This window comes from Pempheris klunzingeri, chromosome 6 (genome assembly GCF_042242105.1).
Source record: "Pempheris klunzingeri isolate RE-2024b chromosome 6, fPemKlu1.hap1, whole genome shotgun sequence".
In the NCBI taxonomy this organism is placed as follows: domain Eukaryota; kingdom Metazoa; phylum Chordata; class Actinopteri; order Acropomatiformes; family Pempheridae; genus Pempheris; species Pempheris klunzingeri.
Window position 1 is genome coordinate 7,294,090 of NC_092017.1, and position 23,560 is coordinate 7,317,649.

At 42.0% G+C, this 23,560-nt stretch overlaps 2 protein-coding genes across 3 annotated transcripts; both read right to left on the bottom strand.

Moving 5' to 3' along the window:
• Positions 1-956: 956 nt before the first annotated feature.
• On the bottom strand, positions 957-6,858 carry slc34a2b (solute carrier family 34 member 2b). 2 transcript variants are annotated; one of them, XM_070831911.1, is made up of 13 exons: positions 6,814-6,858; positions 6,449-6,500; positions 6,230-6,361; positions 6,016-6,144; positions 5,704-5,847; positions 5,470-5,581; positions 5,160-5,355; positions 4,963-5,058; positions 4,542-4,653; positions 3,877-4,044; positions 3,492-3,608; positions 3,266-3,390; positions 957-1,948 (listed from the first exon to the last, which is right to left on the bottom strand). In XM_070831911.1, exons 2-13 carry the CDS (start codon positions 6,492-6,494, stop codon positions 1,403-1,405), a joined length of 1,923 nt encoding a protein of 640 aa, XP_070688012.1. In that variant the 5' UTR covers positions 6,495-6,500; positions 6,814-6,858; the 3' UTR covers positions 957-1,402. The 2 variants fall into 2 exon arrangements, with proteins under 2 accessions (XP_070688012.1, XP_070688013.1); XM_070831912.1 differs by having other exon boundaries at positions 6,449-6,496; positions 6,814-6,832.
• A 7,641-nt stretch (positions 6,859-14,499) lies between these two features.
• On the bottom strand, positions 14,500-16,610 carry LOC139202419 (chymotrypsin-like elastase family member 3B). The gene is made up of 8 exons (XM_070831897.1): positions 16,542-16,610; positions 16,334-16,422; positions 16,161-16,258; positions 15,879-16,007; positions 15,459-15,595; positions 15,012-15,154; positions 14,767-14,919; positions 14,500-14,619 (listed from the first exon to the last, which is right to left on the bottom strand). The coding sequence occupies exons 1-8, from the start codon at positions 16,582-16,584 to the stop codon at positions 14,602-14,604; spliced, it is 810 nt and encodes a 269-aa protein (XP_070687998.1). The 5' UTR covers positions 16,585-16,610; the 3' UTR covers positions 14,500-14,601.
• Between the last annotated feature and the right edge of the window lie 6,950 nt (positions 16,611-23,560).

Consider the following 23,560-nt stretch of genomic DNA (forward strand, 5'->3'; position numbering starts at 1 on the left):
CTCAAAAATATGGATACAAAAATAAATAAAACATACATTTAAAAAAAAAAGAAACAAATGAGACAAGTTAGCCGGTTCTCTACTGTAAAGTTGCTGTTTTCGTCATCGCTCGGTGGAAGTATTCCATCTCAGAGAGCTACCCTTTGAATACTCACATTGGCCTTTGTGAATATGTGTACAGAACAAGTGTTATTTACATGCCTGGAGGCACTGAAAAACACATTATCATATCAGTTCAAAGGGCAAATGAAGAGAAATGTGCCATTTTTCCACAACGAGTGCTTTAAGTATAGCGACCCACTCTGTCATACTCCTGAAATGGGATAGCAGGGCATGAGAGTAGCTTTATCCACTCTGATACAGTTTGAGGATTTGATGGGGACACCCTGAGGGCTTGATAGCACTATATCTGATCTTTGATATACAGAATAAACCTGAGGACACGTAGGGCTTATTAAGGCCCTAACTGGTGTCATTTCTATCCTCAACCCCACCTCCAAGCTGCATACATTATTTCAAGATCTATGAAGTCATTCCTTTCCACTTGAAAACACTTTATTCAAACATCTTCCTTTTAAGTTTTGAAGATTGCTTAAAAAATGGAATCAGGAGCAACCTGGATAATGTTGCTCTAATTATACAGTAGATAGACTTTGCCCAATATTCCAGTCTGAAGTCACAGACTTTCTGTTCAAAGGCAAATCAGATATGAAAGCGAAAATCTTTTTGCTACAGGAAGCCATTTTCTTTTAGCACACTTAGAGGACATCAGTGAATCTTCTGATGTATCATGCGAAACATGCATGACCAGTGATACCTGAGCTCAATACCAAATGATTAAAATGACATATCAGTAACTATAAATAACTTCTGGCCGCACATATCAAGCCAGTGTTATCTACAGCAATGGAACTGGACGAAAAAAAGAAAAAGACACAGCACAGCACGTTAAAATACACTTTAAAAATAGGAATTTGGTTTTATTTACAAATATTAAAAAGTCTTAAATACTGAGGGATAACGAATATTTAAAGTGTTACATTAAACATTTGAAATTTAAATGTTCAAAGGTGGAAACCAAAGCCCTCTTACACATATCATAAAAAATATAAAAATAAATTTGGAACCACCCATAGTTAAGTCATAGCAGATAGGGAACAATAAACTATAAACATTGTGCCCAGGAACAACAGGTTTATAATAAAATGTCCAACACTTCTGTTCATACCCTGCAGCATGATGGTGACAGACAGTGCTTACTGCAGTGTTTAGTACATCATCCAGCGAAGGAGAATCATCAACAGAACACATCCTGAGAAGTGATGAACAATTACAAGTGTATCGCTTCTAGATACAAATTTAGAGAGAGAGAGTATCGCTTCTAGATACACATTTAATAACATTAAAGTTGTGTTGCTCTAGCAGCCCCCATTGTGTCCTCATCGTTTGACATGGCTGGATTATCGTACATCTCCAGACTCTTCTTGCTGTTCCTCCTCAGCTTTTCATCCTCAACTTTCTTGCAGCACTTGCAGCATTTGCAGCAGCAGCAGCAGTGTTTGCCGCAGAAGCCCGTGACCGTGGTCAGCATGGCATCCCAGGGCGCCATGGAGTGCAGGGGCCGGGGCAAAAAGTCCCAGGTGCGGAGGACCTCGGGCAGGTAGCGGGGGCAGCGAGACTGCATCACATTTACAATGATCACAAGGACAATCAACGTGATGATGGGAACGCTGACGCCGACCAGCACCTGCCAGCCAGCCAGCGACAGGCCGAATACAGACAGAGGAAAAACCAAGAAGCACAGGAAGAGGTAGAGGGCGGCAAACCAGCGGTATTTTGCCGTATGGTTCCCCAGCCCTCTGGCCAACCTGATGGGCAATCTCATGAAGGGGATTGGATACCACAGTAGGATACCCATGATGTTGAAGAAGAAATGACAAAGTGCAATCTGGAAAACAAAACACAGATGACATTCAGACAAGGCTATCACTGTTAGACGTCATGGAAAATACCACTGAAGAAGACTAAAAGGCAACAGCTGCACTAGCAGCTCTGTGACAAAAAGCTAACATCCGCGTACTAGCATAGTCACACTGATAATGCTAGCATGTTAATGTTTAGCAGGTGTAATGTTCACCACCCTAGATTAATGAATTAACATGCTACCGTTTGCTAATTAGCAGCAGTGCAGCTGAAGTTCAGATAAAGATAAAAGATAAAATAATATAATAATTTTTATTGAACCCGCAGTGGGGAAAGTTCGCTGTTATTGCAGCTCAAAGGACAGACATAAAGCACACAGTTAATTAAATAAACATAATATACACAAAAGAACATTATATACACAAAAAGAAACATTGTATACAGAAGTAATACAATAATTATAAAGAACCAACAACAGGGTGGGATGGGATGGAAACATTATATGGATTATGTATTATGGATTATTGCACAGTTGTCCATGAGTTGAGTAATAATAAAGTAGTTGGTTGTGATTGTGGTTGGTGCAGCAGGCTATAATGCAGCGTTGTACAGTGTGACTGCAGTGGGAATGAAGGACCTGTGGAAGCGCTCCTTCTTACACCTAGGGTGTATGAGTCGTCCACTGAAGGAGCTGCATAAGGCCCCTACAGTCTGATGCAGAGGGTGTGAGGTGTTGTCCATGATGGAGGACAGTTTGGCCAAAATCCTCCTCTCTCCCACCACCTCTATGGAGTCCAGGGGGCAGCCACAGACTGAGCTGGCTCTTAATGTAATATGTGGTAATATGTGTGTAATATGTGGCAAATGTAATTAGTTTTGCAGGTATTTGGTCATAAAGCAAAATATTGAATAAATAAATGAAAAGTTGATTAGTGTAACCTGATGCCTGATGATGGTGTTAGATGCTACAGCATCCTGTGTAAAACTGTAGCAACAGTCAACTGATCTATTTCCACATCATAGCTAGGGATCATAGTTATTACAGTTCATCCTCTGGGGAGTATGACTATCTGTGCTGCACTTCATAGCAAGCAGTCGAGATATTTCACTAAAACCCCAAATTGTCAACCTCATGGTGGCACTAGAGGAAAAGTGAGTGGATCGGCAAAGTCAGTAGGATAGATCCTCTGGTGAACATGAATGTGTTCACGCAATTTTATCACAATCCATCCGATAGTTGTTGAGATGTTTAAGTTTAGACCAAAGAGGGAGGCCGACTGAAAGACCAACATCGCCAACTAAACAGCTTTGGCTAAAAGGGAAACTTTATATTGCATCTTACCTGCAGGGAGTTGGATAGCGTTTCTGAAGGACTAGCCATAGCAGCGAGGATCGCAGTAGTTGTTGTGCCAATGTTTGAGCCCAGTGTCAGAGGATAAGCTCTCTCGAGGCTGATGACACCAATACCTGGTGAGAGGAGATAGACACGATGTAAATGATGGTTGAGTAGAAACACAAGACATTTTAAGAAAATAGAGTCCAATAATCGTGTGCAAATGAGGACTCACCAACAAGTGGAGTTATAGCTGAGGTGAAGACGGAGCTGCTCTGAACAATGAAGGTCATCCCCGCTCCCACCAAAATTGCAATGTATCCAGTTACCCAAGTGAAGGGGAAGGGGAAGTCTGCAGTCAAACAGAAAGATGGGAGGCGACAAAGTGAGCACAGTGTGACCGCGCACCTTACGACCTCAGATGAGTTTTTCTCAAAGCTTTATTTGTGCCTGAGCTTTCTCCATCACACAACAGGACTGGTGGACCTGGAGGTGAGCCAGAAGCAACAGGGAGGCTGTACCTGTGTTGCTCATCAAGCATCACCATCGCGGTAGATGTGCTGACTATCAAACAGGCTGAGGGGGGCATGTTGACGGGAAATCCTTTTGGTTTTTTTTACCTGTGTTGAGCACCTTCTTGATGACCACGGCCACCTGTCCCTTCAGCATGGAGTTGAGCAGCTTGACGATGAGGATGAGGCAGGTGCAGAGGACGAGCAAAGACAGAGCCAGGAGGATGAGGCCCACTGCCAGGTCTGGCAAATTAATATTGACGAAGAGGTGTGTGCCTGCAATGGACGGTCAAAGAGATGATTGGCGTTAAGGTGTCCACTCTGTGCTTATCCCCATGTGTATGACTCGCTTTAGAGCAATCTGTCTTTGATAAATGGAGCTGATGAAAAACTTTCTCTATATCACTCAAGACCAGTTTCTGATACTATCAGAATGTTTTAATACATTATGTTTTAAAACCAAACATAAAAGCATTTGCTTTAATTAGGGGTAGAGTGCTTTGAAGAAGTGATCCATTTTATGGTCATGTGGCACTCAGACAGCATGAATAGACCTATTGAGAACGCAGACGGGTCAAGGGAGGGTAGTAGCTGAGTCACGACTCAAAGGTGGTCATTGTCCGGACATCAGAGGGTCTGAATGAAGGAGGGTCATTGTGTCTCATATTTCGCTGAGCTCCAGTGTATCAGGTAATCCTAATTGCTTTGTAAATGTTCTTTTTTTCCCTTTTTTTTCTTGGACCGTGGGTATTCACTGATGGAGGCACGCTTACATTTCTTTTGGTTAACAGTCCAAGACGAGTTCAGCTGGGTCCAGGTCTGGTTTCCTTCCTCCCAGCAGACGGTACCGGCAGTGCAGTTCTCCACTGTTCCGTTCCAGAAAGTCTGAGAGAAAAGATTGCAGGCAACAACAACAACTTTAAAGTGCAATAACAGAGAAGTCAGAGCAGCTGTGATCATCTTTAAATTATCATGTGTGACTTTCCCCCTTTTTATAAAATAACACACCTTCAAAGTATGATCTAACAACAGAATCACTGTGGTCACAATACCAGAAGGACAATATCAGTCATTAAGAGTAAAAAGCAGAAGTAACCATAGCGTTATCATGTGTTTTTACTGTTGCTGTGTTGTGTTCAGCGTGCGGCAAACTAATAATTTATGCATGTGATGCAGCTCTTGTTGATTTCTTACAGTGTTGGTCGCTGTCTTGCACCACACTTTGATGAGACTCATGTTTTTGGATGCTTCGGATCCAGTGGCGATGCCGTTGATAACAGTTTTGTCCAGCTATAGGAACACAGATTTAAAAACACCTCTGAATAAAAAGGCGTTCCTTTTTCACGTCAATGCTGCAGATTTCTCTATGACGCCAATGTCAGCGACTCTACCTCGATGATGGAGTTGGTGAGAGGGTCCGTGATGGTGTTGAGCAGGTCTGGGGCGTCCTCTCCCGTCTGGATATTGAAGGATTTGATGATGAGGCTGGTGAGTTTGACCAGAACACCTGTGGCTACCTCCAGGGGCAGCAGGATCAGCACAGACAGCCAGTTGAAGAAGTCGTGGACTGTCGCGCCAGCAAATGCCCTGCAGGTGAAGGGACACATTGTTGAACGTGTGCCAGACACTGTTGGTAGATATATTATTAAACCTAATACTACACGTGTCACAAGATCTTTATTATTACAAGCTTTGATTTACCTGCGGAACTCATTTCTGTCTCCTGCCTGCATCATGGCCACGATAGTGTTGGTGACCGATGTTCCGATGTTGGCGCCCATGATGATCGGCACTGCAGACTCCACACTCAGCACTGAAGAACATTAGTAGCATTATGCAAATGTGTCATATGCTGTAGCTCCAAGCATGCATCGTCCGTGTTTGTGTGAGCGTGTGTGTGTGTGTGAGTGTGTGTGAGTGTGTGTGTTTACTTACTTCCAGCGGACACCATGCTGACCACAATAGAGGAGGAGGTGCTGGAGCTCTGCACCAGCACTGTGACTAACACCCCGATCACCAGCCCAGCCACAGGGTTGGACAACACAACATTGTCCTGGAAGATGCTACCAGCAGCTTTGCCTACACACACACACACACACACACACACACAAACACCCTCAGGTTAAAAACAGCACTCTGTTCACATTACATAAAACCTGGCATTATCAAGCCAATAAGCCAAATGTGCAATGATGGCTGGTGATAAAGACCAGAGATATTAAACCTAATTCTGTGAGTTCACTTCACCTCCGACCAGCTGGAAAGCAGAGCTGAGGATATCCAGCGAGCAGATAAACAAGTAGAGAAGTCCCAGCAGCAGGATGGCCTTCACTACAGCAGTCGTAACTCTCAGGATCTTTCCTTTTGTATCCAGATCTGCAAAGAACACACAAGTGGTGCACTGACTCAGACTGTAAAGGTGGCCTCACTGTGCAGGGAGAACGTGGGGAAGATGCCTCACCTGCCCATTTGACCCCCGTGACTGTGAGCTCTGGGAGATCCCAGGGATCGTCTGCATCTTTTTCCTCATTCACCAGGTCCACGGTGGAGTAGGCCGGCAGGATGGCCGTGTCTTTAACCGGAGCCTTGTCATCTAATGTTGCACAGGGATGTTAGAGAAGGTGTCAGCAGCAGCACAGTTTGAGGAGGACTACAGAATCCAAGAGAAAAAAGGACATACCAAGAGCAGGGGAGGAATCAGTCCCCACTTGTGGTCGTGGAGCCATGACTGTCTGGGGAAGGAAAAGTTACAGTAAATACATGAAAAAGATTCAGATCATTACACACATCTAATTATATTATTAACATAATTACAAGGAGCAGGTACACTAATGGAATCAAAGCAATGATTCTACATCGGTATAATAAATGATACAACATGGCGAATCCTACACCAACAACACCCTGGACCTCCTAAATGTACCCGAGCAACATCACCTCTAAGTCTCTAATCTCACACACGCTCTCCGGATCCTTGGGATCACTTTGCCAGGTGTTCCTGGTTCCCATGTGAGGACGGAGGAGCGGTGATGGTGGAATACACACCTGCAGCGGAGCGCTGTGAGCGGCGAGGAGAGGAGGAGGCTTCACCTGGGCTACCTGTTGCTCCTGTCCAGCCCGAGCGCTGCTTTTATAGCCGCACCGAGAACACACACACACACACACACACACACACACACACACACACTCTCTCTCTCTCTCTCTCTCTCTCTCTCTCTCTCTCTCTCTCTCTCTCTCTCTCTCAGTTCAAAGGTCGCACACACACATGTGCAGAGTGCAGGTGGCAGTAAGGTGCATCTGTATGTGGGTCACGCTGCCTTATCACGACATGATATTGTGGACTGAGAGCGGTGGGCTGCTGTGGAGGTGACACACACACACACACACACACACACACAGGTGGTGAAAAGGGGGGAGACGATGGGAAGGTTCTTCTTCTCTTGCACTAATAACATCTCGGTCGACTTTTGCAAGGTTACAGCTAAAAAAATCAAACTGTCCCGCGTGTATAATATATTGGACACCACTGGTGGTGGAGGTGCCTCATGGAAGAACGGCACCGAGGAAGATGCCCCCTAGTGGTTGTGAATGCAAAATAATACACCATCTTTCGAACAATTTCTCTCCAATTTTTCTACACCATTTTTCTCATTTTGCTAAATTTTCTTGTGAAATGATGCTTAAATTAATCTATTCACTACTCAGAAACCCTTTAAAGTGATCGGTTTGAGACCTTCTCATAATAGCCATAAATAAAGTAATGAGGGGTCACAACTAGACTTTACTGTATTATTTCTAGAGTTGGGGACTTCTGTTCTACATCATATTCATCCTCTGTTGGTCTTTACAAGCTGTCATGTTGAATTTTACACAGAATTAATTTTTTTGTTAATTTTCAAGGCCCCATTTCTCATGTGTCTCAGATGACCAGTCGTCTGTCCGTGTATCGCATTTTACAATGGGTGCATTTTCATGTCATTTTAACTGCAACTGTAATTATCATCCATATCTTCTTCACGCACATGTACACACACACTCTCTCAAGCTCACACACAAACACGCACACACACACACACACACACACACACACACACACACACACACACGCTTGCATGTGCACACATTTATTGGTTATTAGATCCAAGTTTACAGCAGAAGATATGGCTGAGATATGGCTGTAACTACATAGCTTATTACATTTAAAATAAATGGTGTGAATAGGTGTAAATGATTAAGCCAGGCTGGTGTTTTAGTTAGTCCCAAACTACAATAAAAGAATCATTGCAGATTAAATAAAAAGAGGTGACTGAGTTCATGGCAAAGAATCAACTTTAAAGTCTTAAAGCAGATCTTAGCTTTAAATGAATACCAGTAATTCATTTTCCATTCAGACAGAGGCTCTTCAGGGTCTGAAAATGAGCTCCAAAGGCAGCCCTAAGAGTTCCATATGAAGCATTTAATCTACTTTGGTCACCAAAGTTAGTTTTATGTCTGATATACTCCCCAGATTTTGATCCCTCGAGATGTTCTGAAAGATTTTTTCGGCCCTGAGCTGCATGGCTGAACAGCCTGTCACACTCCTCTTCTGCCCCTTTTATCACTTTAAGACTTACAAGTAAAAACACACCAGTGCATTCCTCATTAATCCCTACCATAAATAAAACTGCTAAAAATAAAATTCGATTTCTTTGTTATCTTAATAGGTTTTTGCCTAAAGAACAACGACCAGACATTGTAAACTGACTCTGTGTTGTTTGGCCTCAAACTAATAGCTTAAAGCCAGCAGTCGTTAAATTGGACAACTTGATACCTACATGACCAGTAATATGGCAGCTCAGGTACTATCAGGTATACACTGTTCAGCAAAACAAAAGGAAAAATTTCCCACTCGCAAAATAATAAAAGACAGAAAAGCTCTCCATTATACAACATGAATAGTCTCCTGCATCATCAGACACGTCCTGAAGAACACAGACGGTGCAGAGGCATTTTTAAACACAACAAAAGAAGACACTGCACGATCATAAGAGAGCCCTGACAGTCACAAAGCTGAAGTGAAACATTCAACAAAATAACACACAAAAGCAATTTTACTTTATCAATTACAACATCAGAACCGATCAAAAGTGCTTTTATGTTACTAATTTCTGCACGAAAAACCTGCAAAAATCTGAATCTGGATTTGAATGTATGCTCATGAAAAACTCAACTTAGAAATGTTGGGATTTGGATGTTTTTTTTAATTCTAAAATTTCAATTTTGTGCGCATCCTGACAGCTGAAAAATGAAAAAACAAAGTTTTTAAAGGTTTAAACATTTCTTTTTTGGAGCAACAACTATGCACAAGGACAAGAAACTCCTGCGTGTATAAATACCATAATAAAACGCAGTGTTCATTTATTATATCTAAAATTCCTTCTCTGTCTATTACTTGCAGCACATGAAAAGATTAAATGTCTTTTTTTGAAATAAATATAAACCAGTGTTTTTCTTGTTCTAATATTGCCTGCAGAAGTTAATAAATCATCACCATTACATTTTAATATGTCCAAACATTACATGACTGTATAACAGGAGGAGTAATTATTAGCCACTAATTATTACGGCATGAAAGCTAGGTGGAGTGCATGATTATTGATTAAACATCTGTTCATTTCGGGTTACTGATAATTGGCTGTTTGTGCCCCCGCCCATGGGTTCAGCTTCTGTGCTGGTAAGAGCATTAATATTATGTGTGATAGGTATTTGATTGGTTCCAACAGTGTCTCCTGACCTTGATCTCCACAGTAATGTGATCTGATCTATGCCAGAGGTTGAAGACTTGCTGCCAAGTATAGAGACGCATCTTAACATTGCTTTATCTTACAATTACCTTAGTTATTTATTGACTAACCCATTAGGTTTTATGCACGGTTTTCCCCCATGTGACTCCAGGAGACCCACATATGATGGAAAGATCAGCTGAAGCTTACCTTTAACCTTTGGAATGCTGCTTTCACTGTCCCTCCACCCACACGCTAATCAAAATACTTGTAGTTATGCTTGTAATTATGAAGTGATTTTTTTGTTCCTTTGGTATCATTATCATTTAAAATCAATCATTTTTTTAATTCTTTTTTTTCACCTACATGGAAGACTTGATTATGATCCTGTCCTCTCCTCTGCTTCTTATAATGTATCTGAAACCTTTTGTTTTCCTTAGTGAGATTTGTTATGGTATCAGAGTCAATGATTGCCTGAAAGGCCAATGAGTTGATGGCACCTGTCTGCCATGCTGGCACAGTGCGCACAGGGTCAAACCGCTTGCCCTCTTGTTACTGCCGGGAGCCACCCTGTAGTACTACGCTGTGAGTAGGCTGTGCTGTAATCCATAAAACCATAAAACTCAGCTGTTACAACTCGTCCAAACTGGTTGGGTCTCTGAGGGGGTTGAGACTGAGCGGCTACGGTATCCAGATTGCACCCACAGTGACACTGACTTTGATGTGATGGACACTGTGTCTCTCTACAGGTTTGGCCTCTGTATTCTAACACTAACACCATATTATTTTAATTTGCCTGTTAGACGAGAAGATTGTGTGTTCTTGTGGCAGTGTTGATAACATCACCCACTGTGACCTCACATGTACGCAGCAGGGAAAGCCCCTTTTGTTTATCTTGAAATAATGTGAAACACCGAACGCAGAAGGTGGTTAATATTTGCTGAAACATTTCAACATAATGCCTCTCCAGTGTCTGTATACTGCCAGATAGTGTTGGTGTCTCCTCAGTTATAATGTTCCTGGTGAGTTGAATGTGACCCTGCTGCCTCCACATGGCCAAAATCTAATTCCAGATGCTGTAGGCTATTGTGTATTATTCTAACATCAACTTGCCAGATGCAGTTAGAATATATTTTAGAAAATGAAACTCCCTGATAGTTGATGGAGTTCATCGCCCGGAGCAATGCCCTCTCACTCCGAGCTGACCGTATGTTATGTACAGTTTATTGTGCACCGAAGACCAAAGGCGGTGCTGAGTATCAGAGGGTCTTGTGACCCTCCTGGGATGCAGAGCCACTGAGGAAATAATCATTAACAATTTAGAAACTTTTGAGTCTTTTAAGACTTAAGGGGTTAATACTGCAGCACAACCTCAACAGTATTCTGACAATTCACAGAAGAGTTTTTGTGAGGTTACAGTATGTTAAAGCTTCTCTGGTTTTACATATAAATTGATCCAGCAGACACATTTTGACAGCATTAAATATTGTGCTGTCTCAATGGCAGAATAACACACATTACAAACTATCATCTGCTAACTAACCTCTGCTGTATTCTTAATTTATAATCCTACTTAGAACCTTGACCAGCCTCCTTAATAGAGACTGATTTATGACCGATGACGTGCCTGAGTCACAAAGAGCCCTGTGCTTCAGCACCTTACCCATGAATTCATCTCCTTTTTAGGAGAATATCTACAACTAAAACCACAGAAGACTTTTTAACCAAAAAAACAACAGATGCTCTATACTTGTAATCCCAGATTTGTGTCTACAGGTCTTCCCTTTGGCTCCATATGGCCCCAACAAGCTCTACAGCATGAAGACAGGACACAATGGATGTAGCCTGAGAGGCAAAGCTCTGAAGTTAAAAAGCTCAAGCAGTTGCTGCACCACTTGCTCCTGCTTGTTATGCTGATTGTTGCTAGTGTGATGTAAAACCTGAAGGCAATTCAGATGAGCACACTATTTTTAACAGCTACTCTCCTCTCATCTTGGCTGTAATGGCTGAGCGGTGGGAGGACAATATTTAGTGAGTAAAACACAGTGAGAGTGTAAAAGGGCCCCTGTTTAAAATGTATAAAAGAGGAACTAAACGTGTCTCACATGTCTAGAATGGAAGAGAGCGGATGTTGTCCGTGTTGGAGATCTCTGTGGTCACCACTGCAGCTTGGTCTCTGTCCTCTGTTCTGTCCACTGGATGGAGCTGCTGTGACACTGAAAGCACCGAGCAGGTTCCCACATGTACCAGCAGATGGAGACAGATAAATGTCAAAGGATTTGTGATCATGTCACGCTCACTCACCAGTGGAGCCCCATCGCCTCGTCTCACACGGTCGCTGAATGACACAGAAAGTTCAAACTGTGATAAATCCAGTATGTGCTGTATGGGGTGATTAAAGGTGCAGCAGTGTGTGTCTGTGGCGGGCCATCCTTCAGCGTGTATCAGAAGTCTTATGATAACAATAATCTGCTGAAAACAGTTTGGAGACAGAAATATGTAAGAAAAAGAAACATACAGTACACTCAGTACATTTACTTTCAGAGGTACTTTAAACTTCCGCTCCACTACATTTATTGTAGGCTACATTTTACTCCCCTACATTTATTTGATGACTTTGGTTACTTTGCAGATTGAGATTAATAAAGCGAAATCTAATCAAGAAATGCATTTGAGTATATCATTATAGATGAAAACTTGATCCCAGGGAGAAAATTCAAAACCTATATATGTAATTAAAATGAGCTCCACTTTTACCAGCTGCAGTATTAAAGGAAGTACACATCAATGCATCATTTTAGTCTGATTATACAATATAGAGTCCTGTATAAAAGGCTTGGGCAAGGTGTGAAGAAATGCTATAAAGTAAGAATATGCTAAAAAATATAAAATGTAATTGTTTTATTGATTTACAAAATGCAAAGTGAGCGAACAGAAGAAAAATCAAAATCAGCTCAATTTTTGGTGTGACCGACCCTTTGCCTTCAAAACAGCATCAGTTCTTCCAGGCACACATGCACAAAGTCAGGGATTTTGTAGGATCACAGTCAGCTGTATGATTAACCAGTTATGCCCAAAAGGTGCTAATGATCATCACTTTCATATGTAGGTTGAAACACAGTCATTAGCTGAAATAGAAACAGCTGTAGGAGGCTTACAACTGGGCGAGGAACAGCCCAGCTCTGCTACCAAGGTGAGGTTGTGGAAGATACACCATGGCAAGACTGAGCACAGCAACAAGACACGAGGTAGTTATACTGCATCAGCAAGGTCTCTGCCAGGCAAAGATTTCAGAGCAGACTGGGGTTTCATGATGTGCTGTTCAAGCTGTTTTGAAGAAGCACAGAGAAACGGGCAACATTGAGGAACATAGACGCAGTGGCAACCAAGGAAACTTAGTGCAGCAGATGAAAGACACATTATTCTTACTTCCCTTTGAAATCGGTGGATATCCAGCAGTGCCATCTGCTCAGAACCAGCAGAAACCAGTGGGACCCTGGTACACCATCTACTGTCCAGAGAAGTCTGGCCTGAAGTGGTCTTCATGAATTGCAGCCAAAAAGCCAAACCTCCGATGTGGAAACATGGCTGAGCAACTCAACTATGAATGAAAACACAGGAACTGGGGTGTAGATAAATGGCAGCAGGTGCTCTGGGCTGATGAGTCAAAATCTGAAATATTTGGTTGTAGCAGAAGGCACTTTGTTCACCAAAGGGCTGGAAAGCGTAACAACAATGAGTGTCTGCAGGCAACAGTGAAGCTGGTGGAGGTTCCTCATAAGTTTGGGGCTGCATGTCTGCAAATGGAGCTGGAGTTTGTTCAGGATTAATGGTGTCCTCACTGCTGAGAAATACAGACAGATACTTATCCATCATGCAGCACCACCAGCCCCAAATTTATTCTGCAGCAGCACACACAGACCCCGAACATACAGCCAATGTCATTAGGAACTATCTTCAGCGCAAAGAAGAACAAGGAGTCCTGGAAGTGATGGTGCGGCCCCCACAGAGCCCTGATCTCAACATCATCAGTCTGTCTGGTATTACATGAAGAAACAGAAGGATTTGAGGCAGCCGACATCCACAGAGGATCTGTGGTTAGTTCGCCAACATGTTTGGAACAACCTTCCTGCTGAGTTCCTTCAAATACTGAGTGCAAATCTACCTAGAAGAATTGATGGGGTTTTGAGGGCAAAGTGTGGTCACACCAAATATTGATTTTATTTAGATCTTCTTCGCTCACTTTGCATTTTATCAATTGATTTAAAACTCTCATATTATTCTGAAATGGGCCATTCTGCATAATGAGCACTTTTACTTTAAGCATGTTTTGTTGCTACTTCTTTTGTGCTTGTAACAGTATTTCTACGCTGTACTACTGCTACTGTTACTTAGGTAAAAGCTCAGAGAACAGATGAGGAGTTTGTGGTGTTTCTATGCTTTTGTTGCACTGATGACTCTAAATGTAAACCCTTTCTAACGTGACACAGTCAAACAAAGCTGTGAGCTTGTTACTGTGTGGACCATGTGTATTATCATATTCCGTCATGGTAAAAACAGCAAAGTGCGTTTGTCACAAAGGATGTATATCTATATGTGCTCTCCAGCTCTGCTCCCACCTGAGCCTATCAGACAGCGTGTCGACACTTGGCCGACCTTGGTGATGATTGATAGGAAATACTGATTCATAAGTCCTCTGCGCACACTGATGGGCAGCCATTCCTCATTCTTCTTATCACACGTCGGGGGGAGCAGTGGTGGTGGAGGGGGGGTGAAATATGAGGTGGCACTGTGCACATTTTTTTTATGGAGGGGGTAAATCTCTGCTCTGGTCATTTAACATACATGTAATGCAAATTGGGCATTAAACAATTAGCAGACTCTGCTTAAAATTCAGGCCCAGACACACACTGATACAAGACACACAAAAGTTTATTGTGTGAAAATGATTTCCACTGATTCAGGTACAGTGTGTTCTGTTTCTGACCCTGATGTGAAATGAACAGAGAAAATATTGGGACCTGGGACCTCATTATTTTTTGGAGCTGATCAGTTGGTGCCCTGCAGATCCTCAGAAATTCATCATGACCTGAAGAGAAAACATGACTTATTGATACACATTATTTAGCAGTGACATTTGAGCATTGCAGCACATTTCTGTGTCTCTGCAGACAGACCCGTGCACATGTGAGGGGTTACTGCAGATCAAACAGAGCAAGTCTGTCGATGAACTTACGCCACTGAGCCACTGGGTGAAGGCGGAGGTGCGGGTGAAGACGGTGGGCTTCTTCACTTCATTGCAAGCACGGGAGGACACAAAGCTGGTCACTCCCTGGACGTACCACCTACCATCCTGACCCAAACAGTTGAGAGGACCGCCAGAGTCCCCCTGAGAGAGGAACAGGAGCACAGTGTAAATTATCTGACCTTTTTCATGCTGACAAGTGCAAGTTGCTTTTTTTTTTTTGTTGCCTCACACACATTGCATCCGGATACGACGTCTCCCCCTGCACAGATCATGGTGCTCTTGACGTTGATGCCCCACCAGTCGCTGCGACTGCACACACTGTGCTCCACCACGGGCAGCAAGGCCTGCTGCAGTTTATCAGGCATAGGGCCATGAGCTGAGAGACAGAGAGGAGAGAAACATATGTATTGTAGACGAGGCAGCTCTCTCAGTGCAGGGCACCTTACTTACATTGCTTTCATTACTCAGCCCAAAGTTACCAGAGAACAACTCCTAATACTCAGATCACTTTGGTAAAAGTAGCAATACCACAGTAAAAGTACTTTCCACCACTGCTTAAAACTAAGCAACACGTGCCTGAGCCTCGATCACCTCATCAGTTTTCTACCCAGATGAAACCCAGCGGCGGTCTGCAGCCATCAGTGAAAAGGCACTGACACATGAGGACAAAGGGGCATTACTGTAAAGGTTGCCCCAGCCGGAGATGTAACACGGGGTCCCATGGGTGGGGATCTCTCCTGCCTCCGGAAGACACGCCACTCCAACACTATCAGTCATGATGGGGCTTTTATCCAGTTTGAGCAGGGCAAGATCATTGCTGCGAGAAAATCATTCGTTCAATTTTATTCTTAAACTAAAATCATTCATTCTAATTGGTTTCATGCGCTTCATTGATGATATGGTGAATAGATTACATTACATTTTTTATGAATATACTTTATATTGTGGGTTCTTTGCTTACAGGTATACACAACAAACAGTATTATATATGCTCATTTAAGACCAATGGTGAGACTAGAAAACAAAAAAAAAGTTATTTAACAATTTTTAATGGAGATTATTTAAGTTTTTCGCCTGTTTCCAAGTCAAAATCCACTCACCCATCAGCCACGCGGTCAATGTCCCACTCAGGGTGGACAATAATGCGCAGAACATCTCTGATCTGTTCAGTGCCTTCCTGCTGGCTCATGTCGTGCTCTCCCAAGACCACACGGTACACATCTCCTGGCCTGTAGGACACGTACTTTCTATCATTTCAGAGTACACTCACCCTGTGCAATCTCCCTCATACTTTATATTCCTACTCTTGGATCTCTGTCTCTCAGCTCTCACTCGTCATCCCTTGAATGACACAGTAGCTCTCCTGTCTTATTGTTAGTCACCAGATGCAGTGTCCAGCGGTCAGCACCCAGCGAGGTCCGATCAGAGTCCCTCCACAGGTGTGATGGAAACGGCTGCCGTGCTTCACCTGCAGGGAGATCTGTGAAAAACATAAATGATTAGAATAGAACTCTAAAGTTTGTCAAGCGAATTTAAAACATTGGGGTTACAGCACCTGCCAAGGCCAGCTGTGGGGGAGAGCGTCCTCTCCATTCACCACCCTGTTGGTATCAGGTTTGACAGCAGGGGTTCCACATCCCAAAACTACAAACACATACTGATGGATTCAATAACCAGCATTAATTTAGTGCTTAATCAGAGTATCTGACATCTATATTTGGTACCAACTGTGCCAGTTTCTGCTGCTAAGCCACGTTACTCACCATATGCTGCCTGCAGCAGCACAAGGGCCAGTGTCTCCATCATGGCGTCAGCCTAGAGACACACACACACGCACACACACTCTCTCAGCTCACTTCAGCTCTCTTATACCTCCTTAGTCTGCCTGTCAACGCGGACACAGATTACTTCGAACCTATGGAAAGTTGTTATCAGCGTCCAATGCCTGAGAAAAAACCCCTGTTCCACAGATGCATCAGCTGGTCGGACAGGACACTGAGTGGATCTGACCACGTATGGGAAAAATTATCATGTGTCAGACAAACATGTATGTGATGTGTCTGTGCAGGTTATTTCCCAGTGCACTGTTCTGCAATAGATTAGAATAAATTAGAAAAGAATAGGTTACAGGACTAAAAGCTTAAACTAAATATTCAGGAAGTTCAATTAAATGTTTATAATTAAATGATGCACTGGAGTTTAGTCAAAGAAAGCTTGAAAATTAGATACATAACCAGTGATGGACGAAGTAGCAATGTAAAAATACTAGTCCTGCATTCCGAATATTACATGTATTTTCAGGAAAATGTCCTTAAAATATAAAATGTAAAAGTACTCTGATGCATTAACTTCTAAGTTTGAAGAGTAAATTTCAACCACTTATTATGTGTTTGGCGGTTAGATTAATAATGATTTTCTTTTTCTAAAGTGAAATAAATTGTTTAATAATGATATTGAATGATGTTTCTGTAATTTGCAAATGTAGGAATGTAGAAAGTTTTTTTTTTAGAAAAATGTGTAAAACTGCTAAATGCGTCTCAGTTCTTTCTCCTCCATAATAACTTTCAACATCTCTTTGTGATTGAAGGTCCTGCAGTGCAGTTGCTTTACCATCCAATATTTGCATTTTAAAAACTCCACTAACATTAAAATGATTTATACTCACCACTGATTCTTTTTCACACCACAAACGCTGTGTTTAACTTCATAGAATTTAATGTTTAACACACACTGGCTCATGATTAATGACAATTCCCACCTGACTGACCTCCTGTAAACAGCATCAGCGGTTAATTCATGGTGAGCTGTAACTTTTGCAGCCCTAATCTGAATTATTCACACTTCTGTCATTGCTATGTTATGCAAACATACAGCAAATGGCCGCTTCATAAATCTCCATGCAGCGTCTGGTGTCGGACATTATCTTCACACGGCGAGAAAACAAGCAAAGCCTTTTAGCCGTTGAGGCAATATTGATTTGATGTGCTTCCTTAAAGGAGAAATTTATAGATGCTTGCCGTTTTCTCCGGAGAGGGATATTAGTTTCCCTCTGGAGGAAAGGATACTGTCTGAGCGAGGCGTGAAGAATTGGCTCCAGATTCAGCAGGAGCGTGGGCCCCTCTGTGAATGTATAACATGTTATTAAAGGAGAGAAAGTTGTTACAGGACTGTTTCTCTTGAAGGTAACCCAAAGCTATCCAGTTCTGTGGTTGCAGAAAGAAAATGTATTTCTTGCAGTACAGCGAGCACCGAGACAGCTGACGACACTAAACCCCGGTTTAGTTTCTCTACTTTCCTTTCTCCTTGCTTTCCTTCTTCATGCCCTCTTAGTTGCTACCTCAGCTTCTCTTGTTCTCACCTATCCCACAGTTTCACTCAAGGAACAGTTTGTTCTGTGTGTGCAAGCTGGACGGATTGTTACTGTTCATGTAGCTGTATGCAAATTACTGATTTGCATATAGCTAAATGAACCTACCATTCTGGGAGGTTGTATTTGATTTTGTTTTGATTATGTATTTGGTGATAAGCTGTCATTGCTGTGTTTGCCTACACTTCCCAGAGATCACAGTGTAATATCAACAGCATGTGAGGTCTTTCTTCTTCTAGTTCACATTAACAAAAGTGTCTTTAATGCTAAATTCCCTTTTCTGCCTGCAGAAATGTAAAATGCATCCATTCCTGTAACTGTGTGACAAACCTATGGTTTCTAATTAGTTGCTCCCAAACTGGGACACTGAGTACTGTTCCAGTACCATTAGCATGCTAACAAACGCACAATAACAGTGCTAATGTGCTAATGTTTAGCGGTTGGGTCTAAATGCTAACCGTAGAACTGCAACTCTCGTGAGATTTGTACACATTGTTTCTTCATTGTGTTCTCTGTCATCGTGTAACCTAACCCAACCCTGACCCTAACCATTACCTTAACCTACCCCTAAACTTAACCTTAACCATAACCCTAAGTCGAACCATAACCCCTAACACTCTTGCGAGACTTTTGTGAATCAAGGTTACCGTCTAGGCTGCACAATGTTTAGCAGGCACTGTATAACACTAACAATGTTAGTGTGCTAGCATGCTAATATTTGCTAACTTGTACTGAACACTGAGTACAGCTGAAGCTGCATTATTAGTTGTTGTTTTTTTGCAGATATTTGGTCATAAATCCAAGTTATTACATTTCATCCTGAAGAATGTTTCTGCCAAATATCATTAAAGATTCACCACACAACTATAGCAAGACTGGCTAAAAACAAATACAATCAATTTCTACTTTATGAAAAATATCTGGAGGAAACGGCTGCTGTATCACATTACCGTACATAACATTTTATAGCATAATACATTTTGATTTCATGATAAAATGACTGAAAAAAACAGTTTGGTGTAAAGTTACACGAGCTGCCCCTAAACTGCCTGCATCTATAACCCTTTTATTGGTTTTTTTTTTCCTCTAAAAATATTTCCATCAAGACATTGCTGTGCTGAACAACGTAAATCGATATTTCCGAGGAGAAACACAGTTAGCCACAGAAGCAGGTCTGCTCTTTATTCAGTGGTTGCTCAAGACAGAGATAAATTATCTGAGACCAGCCAGCGCTGTTTAAGGCCAAGTATATATCTCCCAAGGTTTTCAGATGTGTCAGAAATCTGACTGGTGCAGCCTGGAGACGGAGGAAATGCTGCCAATTAGACCTTTGAAACATAAATCACACTTTACTGCTCTGTCACGTCCAGTGGCCAATATTCAGTTTCCAGTCACAGAGAAGAAGAATATCAGTCATTAATAGAAGGCAAAAAAAAAAAGGTGGAATAAATGCATAGCACATGCAGCTTCTCAGGAGTTACTTTCATAATATCATCTTTCACCGCAAGAGAGGAAAAATGTGATGTGTGAACATGATATTATTTGGTTGAAAGCACACAGTCTACAGTATATCTCCTGGTCATTAATAATATTTTCAGAAAGGGCAAAACTGACAGTATTACAGGAATGGTTTGACATTTTTGAAAACATGCTTGTTGTCTTTCTTGCTGATGGACAAGGAGAGTCATACCTAGCGTCTGTACCGTAAATATGAAGCCACCTCAAGCAGCCACTTAGCTTAGCTTAGCATAGTTTAGCTTCCAGGCGGTCTTGTTAATTTCACTTGGTGCCAAGTTAAGCTAGTTGGCTGCTGGCTTTGGCTTAATATACATATTGCCGGGGGGGCTAAAAAAATGTCTACTAGCACATTTAAAACTGATTCTAACTTATTCTGTACAGAAATTGTTATAGAAAAACGACACCACTGAGCAAATCGGCTCCTGGATGTAGCTTCATATTTACTGCACCAACATGAGAGTGGTGTTAATCTCCTCAGCTCTTTCTAGGCAAATAAATGAATGTGCAAATTTCCTAAAATCTCAAAGTAAGCCTTTAATGCAAATATAGTACATTACACGGGTTTTGTGATAATTTACTGCTATTCTCTATGATTTGATCCAATTTTATGGTCAATCATATACACGTCTCTCCTCGGCCCCTTGTAGCTATTTTTGTACCATCCGGGTTCTCCCGAGTTTGCAGAGGACGGCTACTGGAGATGGAAAAGCAGAGTGACGTCCACCTTCAGGCTCCAGTCGGAGATGATTATGTCGGCTAGCAGCTCTGCACAAAATGTAGCCTTCAGGTGGATTTTTTAACATGCAATCCTGTTCTGTAACCACTGAGACTCTCTGCTCTGTTCTTAGTGCTGCTCCCCTTCTTGGTCGAGATAGATGGGATGGCTCTAATCTAATGATTGCAGCAGATGTTGCTTCTGAGTACTTTTTAAAACATTTACTCAGCCATGAACAGAGGAGTGAGTAATCTTTTTTTCAGCAATGCCCTATTTCACACTTTGCTGCACAGTCTTCCTCTGTTGGACGCTGCCTCGCCGCTGGTTAAGTGCTTTGCTCAATGCAATCAATTCTTACACTATACATGAGGAATTAGAAGAATGTTAAACCCTTCTGCTGCTACCTGCCTGTTATATATTGAGATGTCACTTTACATTTGGACAGACTTGGCCACAGTTCTCAGGTTTAGGTCATTTTGGGCTCACCCAGGGATGATAACAAATAAAAAGGGATACATTAACCTTGTTGTTGTAAGGTTTAAGTCAGGGCTGAAACCAAAGCCAAATTTGTTTTGTCCTCGAGTGTCTACTTCTGATTGCAGAATAATGGCGGGGTCATTGTGGGGAGGCAGAACTACTACAAAGTAAAGGTCTTTGTTGTCTGTCACGGACCCTCAAGCCAACCAAACAAGAAAGGAGAAGAAGAGAGCCATTCATAACAAAGAAATTACATCCCATTTTGATAATTGGCATTGATAGATGAAGGAAACCTGAATCCAAATAAACTTAAACTGCTCTGGGCAGAGCAGCTGGAGCTTTACTGATTCTTCCTCTTTCCCTCCATGTCTTAAACCATCATCATCTTTTATTTTACACTCGGTCTGATGATCCGACCTAAACACCTCGGACCCCCGCCGGCCACTTCAGAAACAGTAAGTTTTTCCTGGTAATCGACTCCATTTGGGCACCTGGAGGCTCCTGTGGCGATACTTTTCAGTTTGATTCATTGCCGCCCTGCTTTTACCTCCTCTTCCTCCCCTCGCCCCTGCTGCCTAACTAAAACCTCGTTGGTCAAATTAAAAACAGTTTAGCTTGCTGCACTGGTTTGCATCACAAGCCCATAAACACAAAGCGCTTTGGTCATGTAAGACAGAGGCCCGATGATTATCTCTGCTCCTTTAACTCACAAATCAAACATGGGTTCAGCTGCAGGCCCTGACATGATAGAAGCATTTCATTAAGAGAGTGAAAAGGAGAAGCTCAGTGTTGTATCGTGGATTCCAGCTCGGTTCTAGTGAAGGAACATCTCGGCACATGGAGAGCAGGTCTGGGTCGCCGTGATGCTGATCCTGTTACAGAGATGGAAATACGATGAAACACAGGTTGACACTGCGACAACCAAAGCTGCAGTGACAGATGGAAGTGAGTTCCGTACATGTGTGAGATTTAGGAGTAACACTTTTTGGCACTAACCTTTCAGTGGTTTCTCAAAGTGGCACCTGGTTATTGTGAGATTAAATTGAACCGAACAGATCCACGATTCAGAGTCCGCGACATCAAAAGGAAGTCGACATAATAAGGCGTAATCGCTAACTTTCTGATGGCTAATGACCCCAAAATTGACTGTCGGGTTAGATTAGACAGCTCAGTGCTTAACACTACCCTAGCAGAGCTGAAATGAAATATGCTACTGAGTTTTACTTTCAAAGGGAGGTTGTGGAGAAATTGGAAGATGCCAGCAGAACTGAGAGACAGTTCTCCTCTTTAGTCTCCTCTCCCACGGAGACTAAGGTTTCTTGGCTGTGACTGATGGGCAATAACAAGGAAGCCCTCCCTACGCACTACCCCTCCATATGTCATAGTTATGTGTTGTCATCGCGGGGCTCTTTGTGTTCTCGTAAGATCTGAAATGCTGTTGTTAGGCTTCAGATGAAATAGAAAAACCACATGCACTCACTTGTCTTTGATTCTCCACATGCATATATTCATTTTTTAGTCTGGGGTTGGCGATGTCAGTCAGCCGGGCAACCACTTTGGTCCAGACTGAAATATCTCAACAACTACTGGAATTATTGCTATGAAAATTTGTGCAGAACCCCAGACGATGAAACCAGAAGACTCCAATGGCGCTTTGATCTTTCCTCTAGCACCACCATAAAGTTGAATTATTTGCCATAAAATGTGGTATACACAGTCAGATTAATCTCAGGATGAATTGTAATAATTGTACTGATTGTACAACCATTACCATTCAATTAATTGATTCAGCTTTTCATCAGGCCGAGATAGACATTTTGGTTCATGAGGAAATACCTGCAAAACACGACATTCTCATCAGCCTCAGCTGTGCTTTGTTTTAAGGGCTAATTCACAAATATTAGTATTCTAACAGGCTAAATTTATATGGTGAACGTTGTAAATGTTAGCGTTAGCATGTTAGAAATAACACTGTGAACATGTTGACATTAGCACATACATGTGCCAGCTATCATGGCTTTAGCTTAGCATGGCTCCAGTGATGTTTTTTCAATGCTGGCAATGTAAAAGAAGCAGAAGAAATAATATATTCAATAACTTCTATTCTGCTAAACCAAAACAATCAAAAGCATGCAATCTTGCAAGCTGCTGAGTTTGTGCATACATGTGCCTGCATGCATGGTATTGCTGCTGAAAAGAGCGGGCATTAAAGGGCATTAAAGTATTTGTTCATTCATTTTTTTAAGTTTGCAAAATGTGCATACGTTTATGTATGTATGTTTGTTATGTGTATGTTATGTTATGTTATGTTGTTATGTGTATGTATGTTATGTGTATGTTATGTTATGTTATGTGTTATGTGTACGTATGTTATGTGATAATACTGTGTGTTTGTACATTTGAACAGATGTAGTTGAATCAAGGCAAAAGCCTAATTCTCAGGATATATTTTTTTTGTACTTTTCTGAACGTGTTAGGTTCATAATGAGGCCATTGACCAGCTTGAGCTCACCTCACACTCCCACTGACACCTGCAACACCCCAGCAAATTGGCAGGCGGCAGTGGTTTAATATACTGAGCTGTGAAGACTTCATAAATCTCTTGCAACCTGGCTAATAGCGGCTTTGAGGCCACTGAACAGATGAGACCTCTCTTGTTTTTTAACTCACAAAAATAAGCTCCATCTATGTATTATACATTTAAA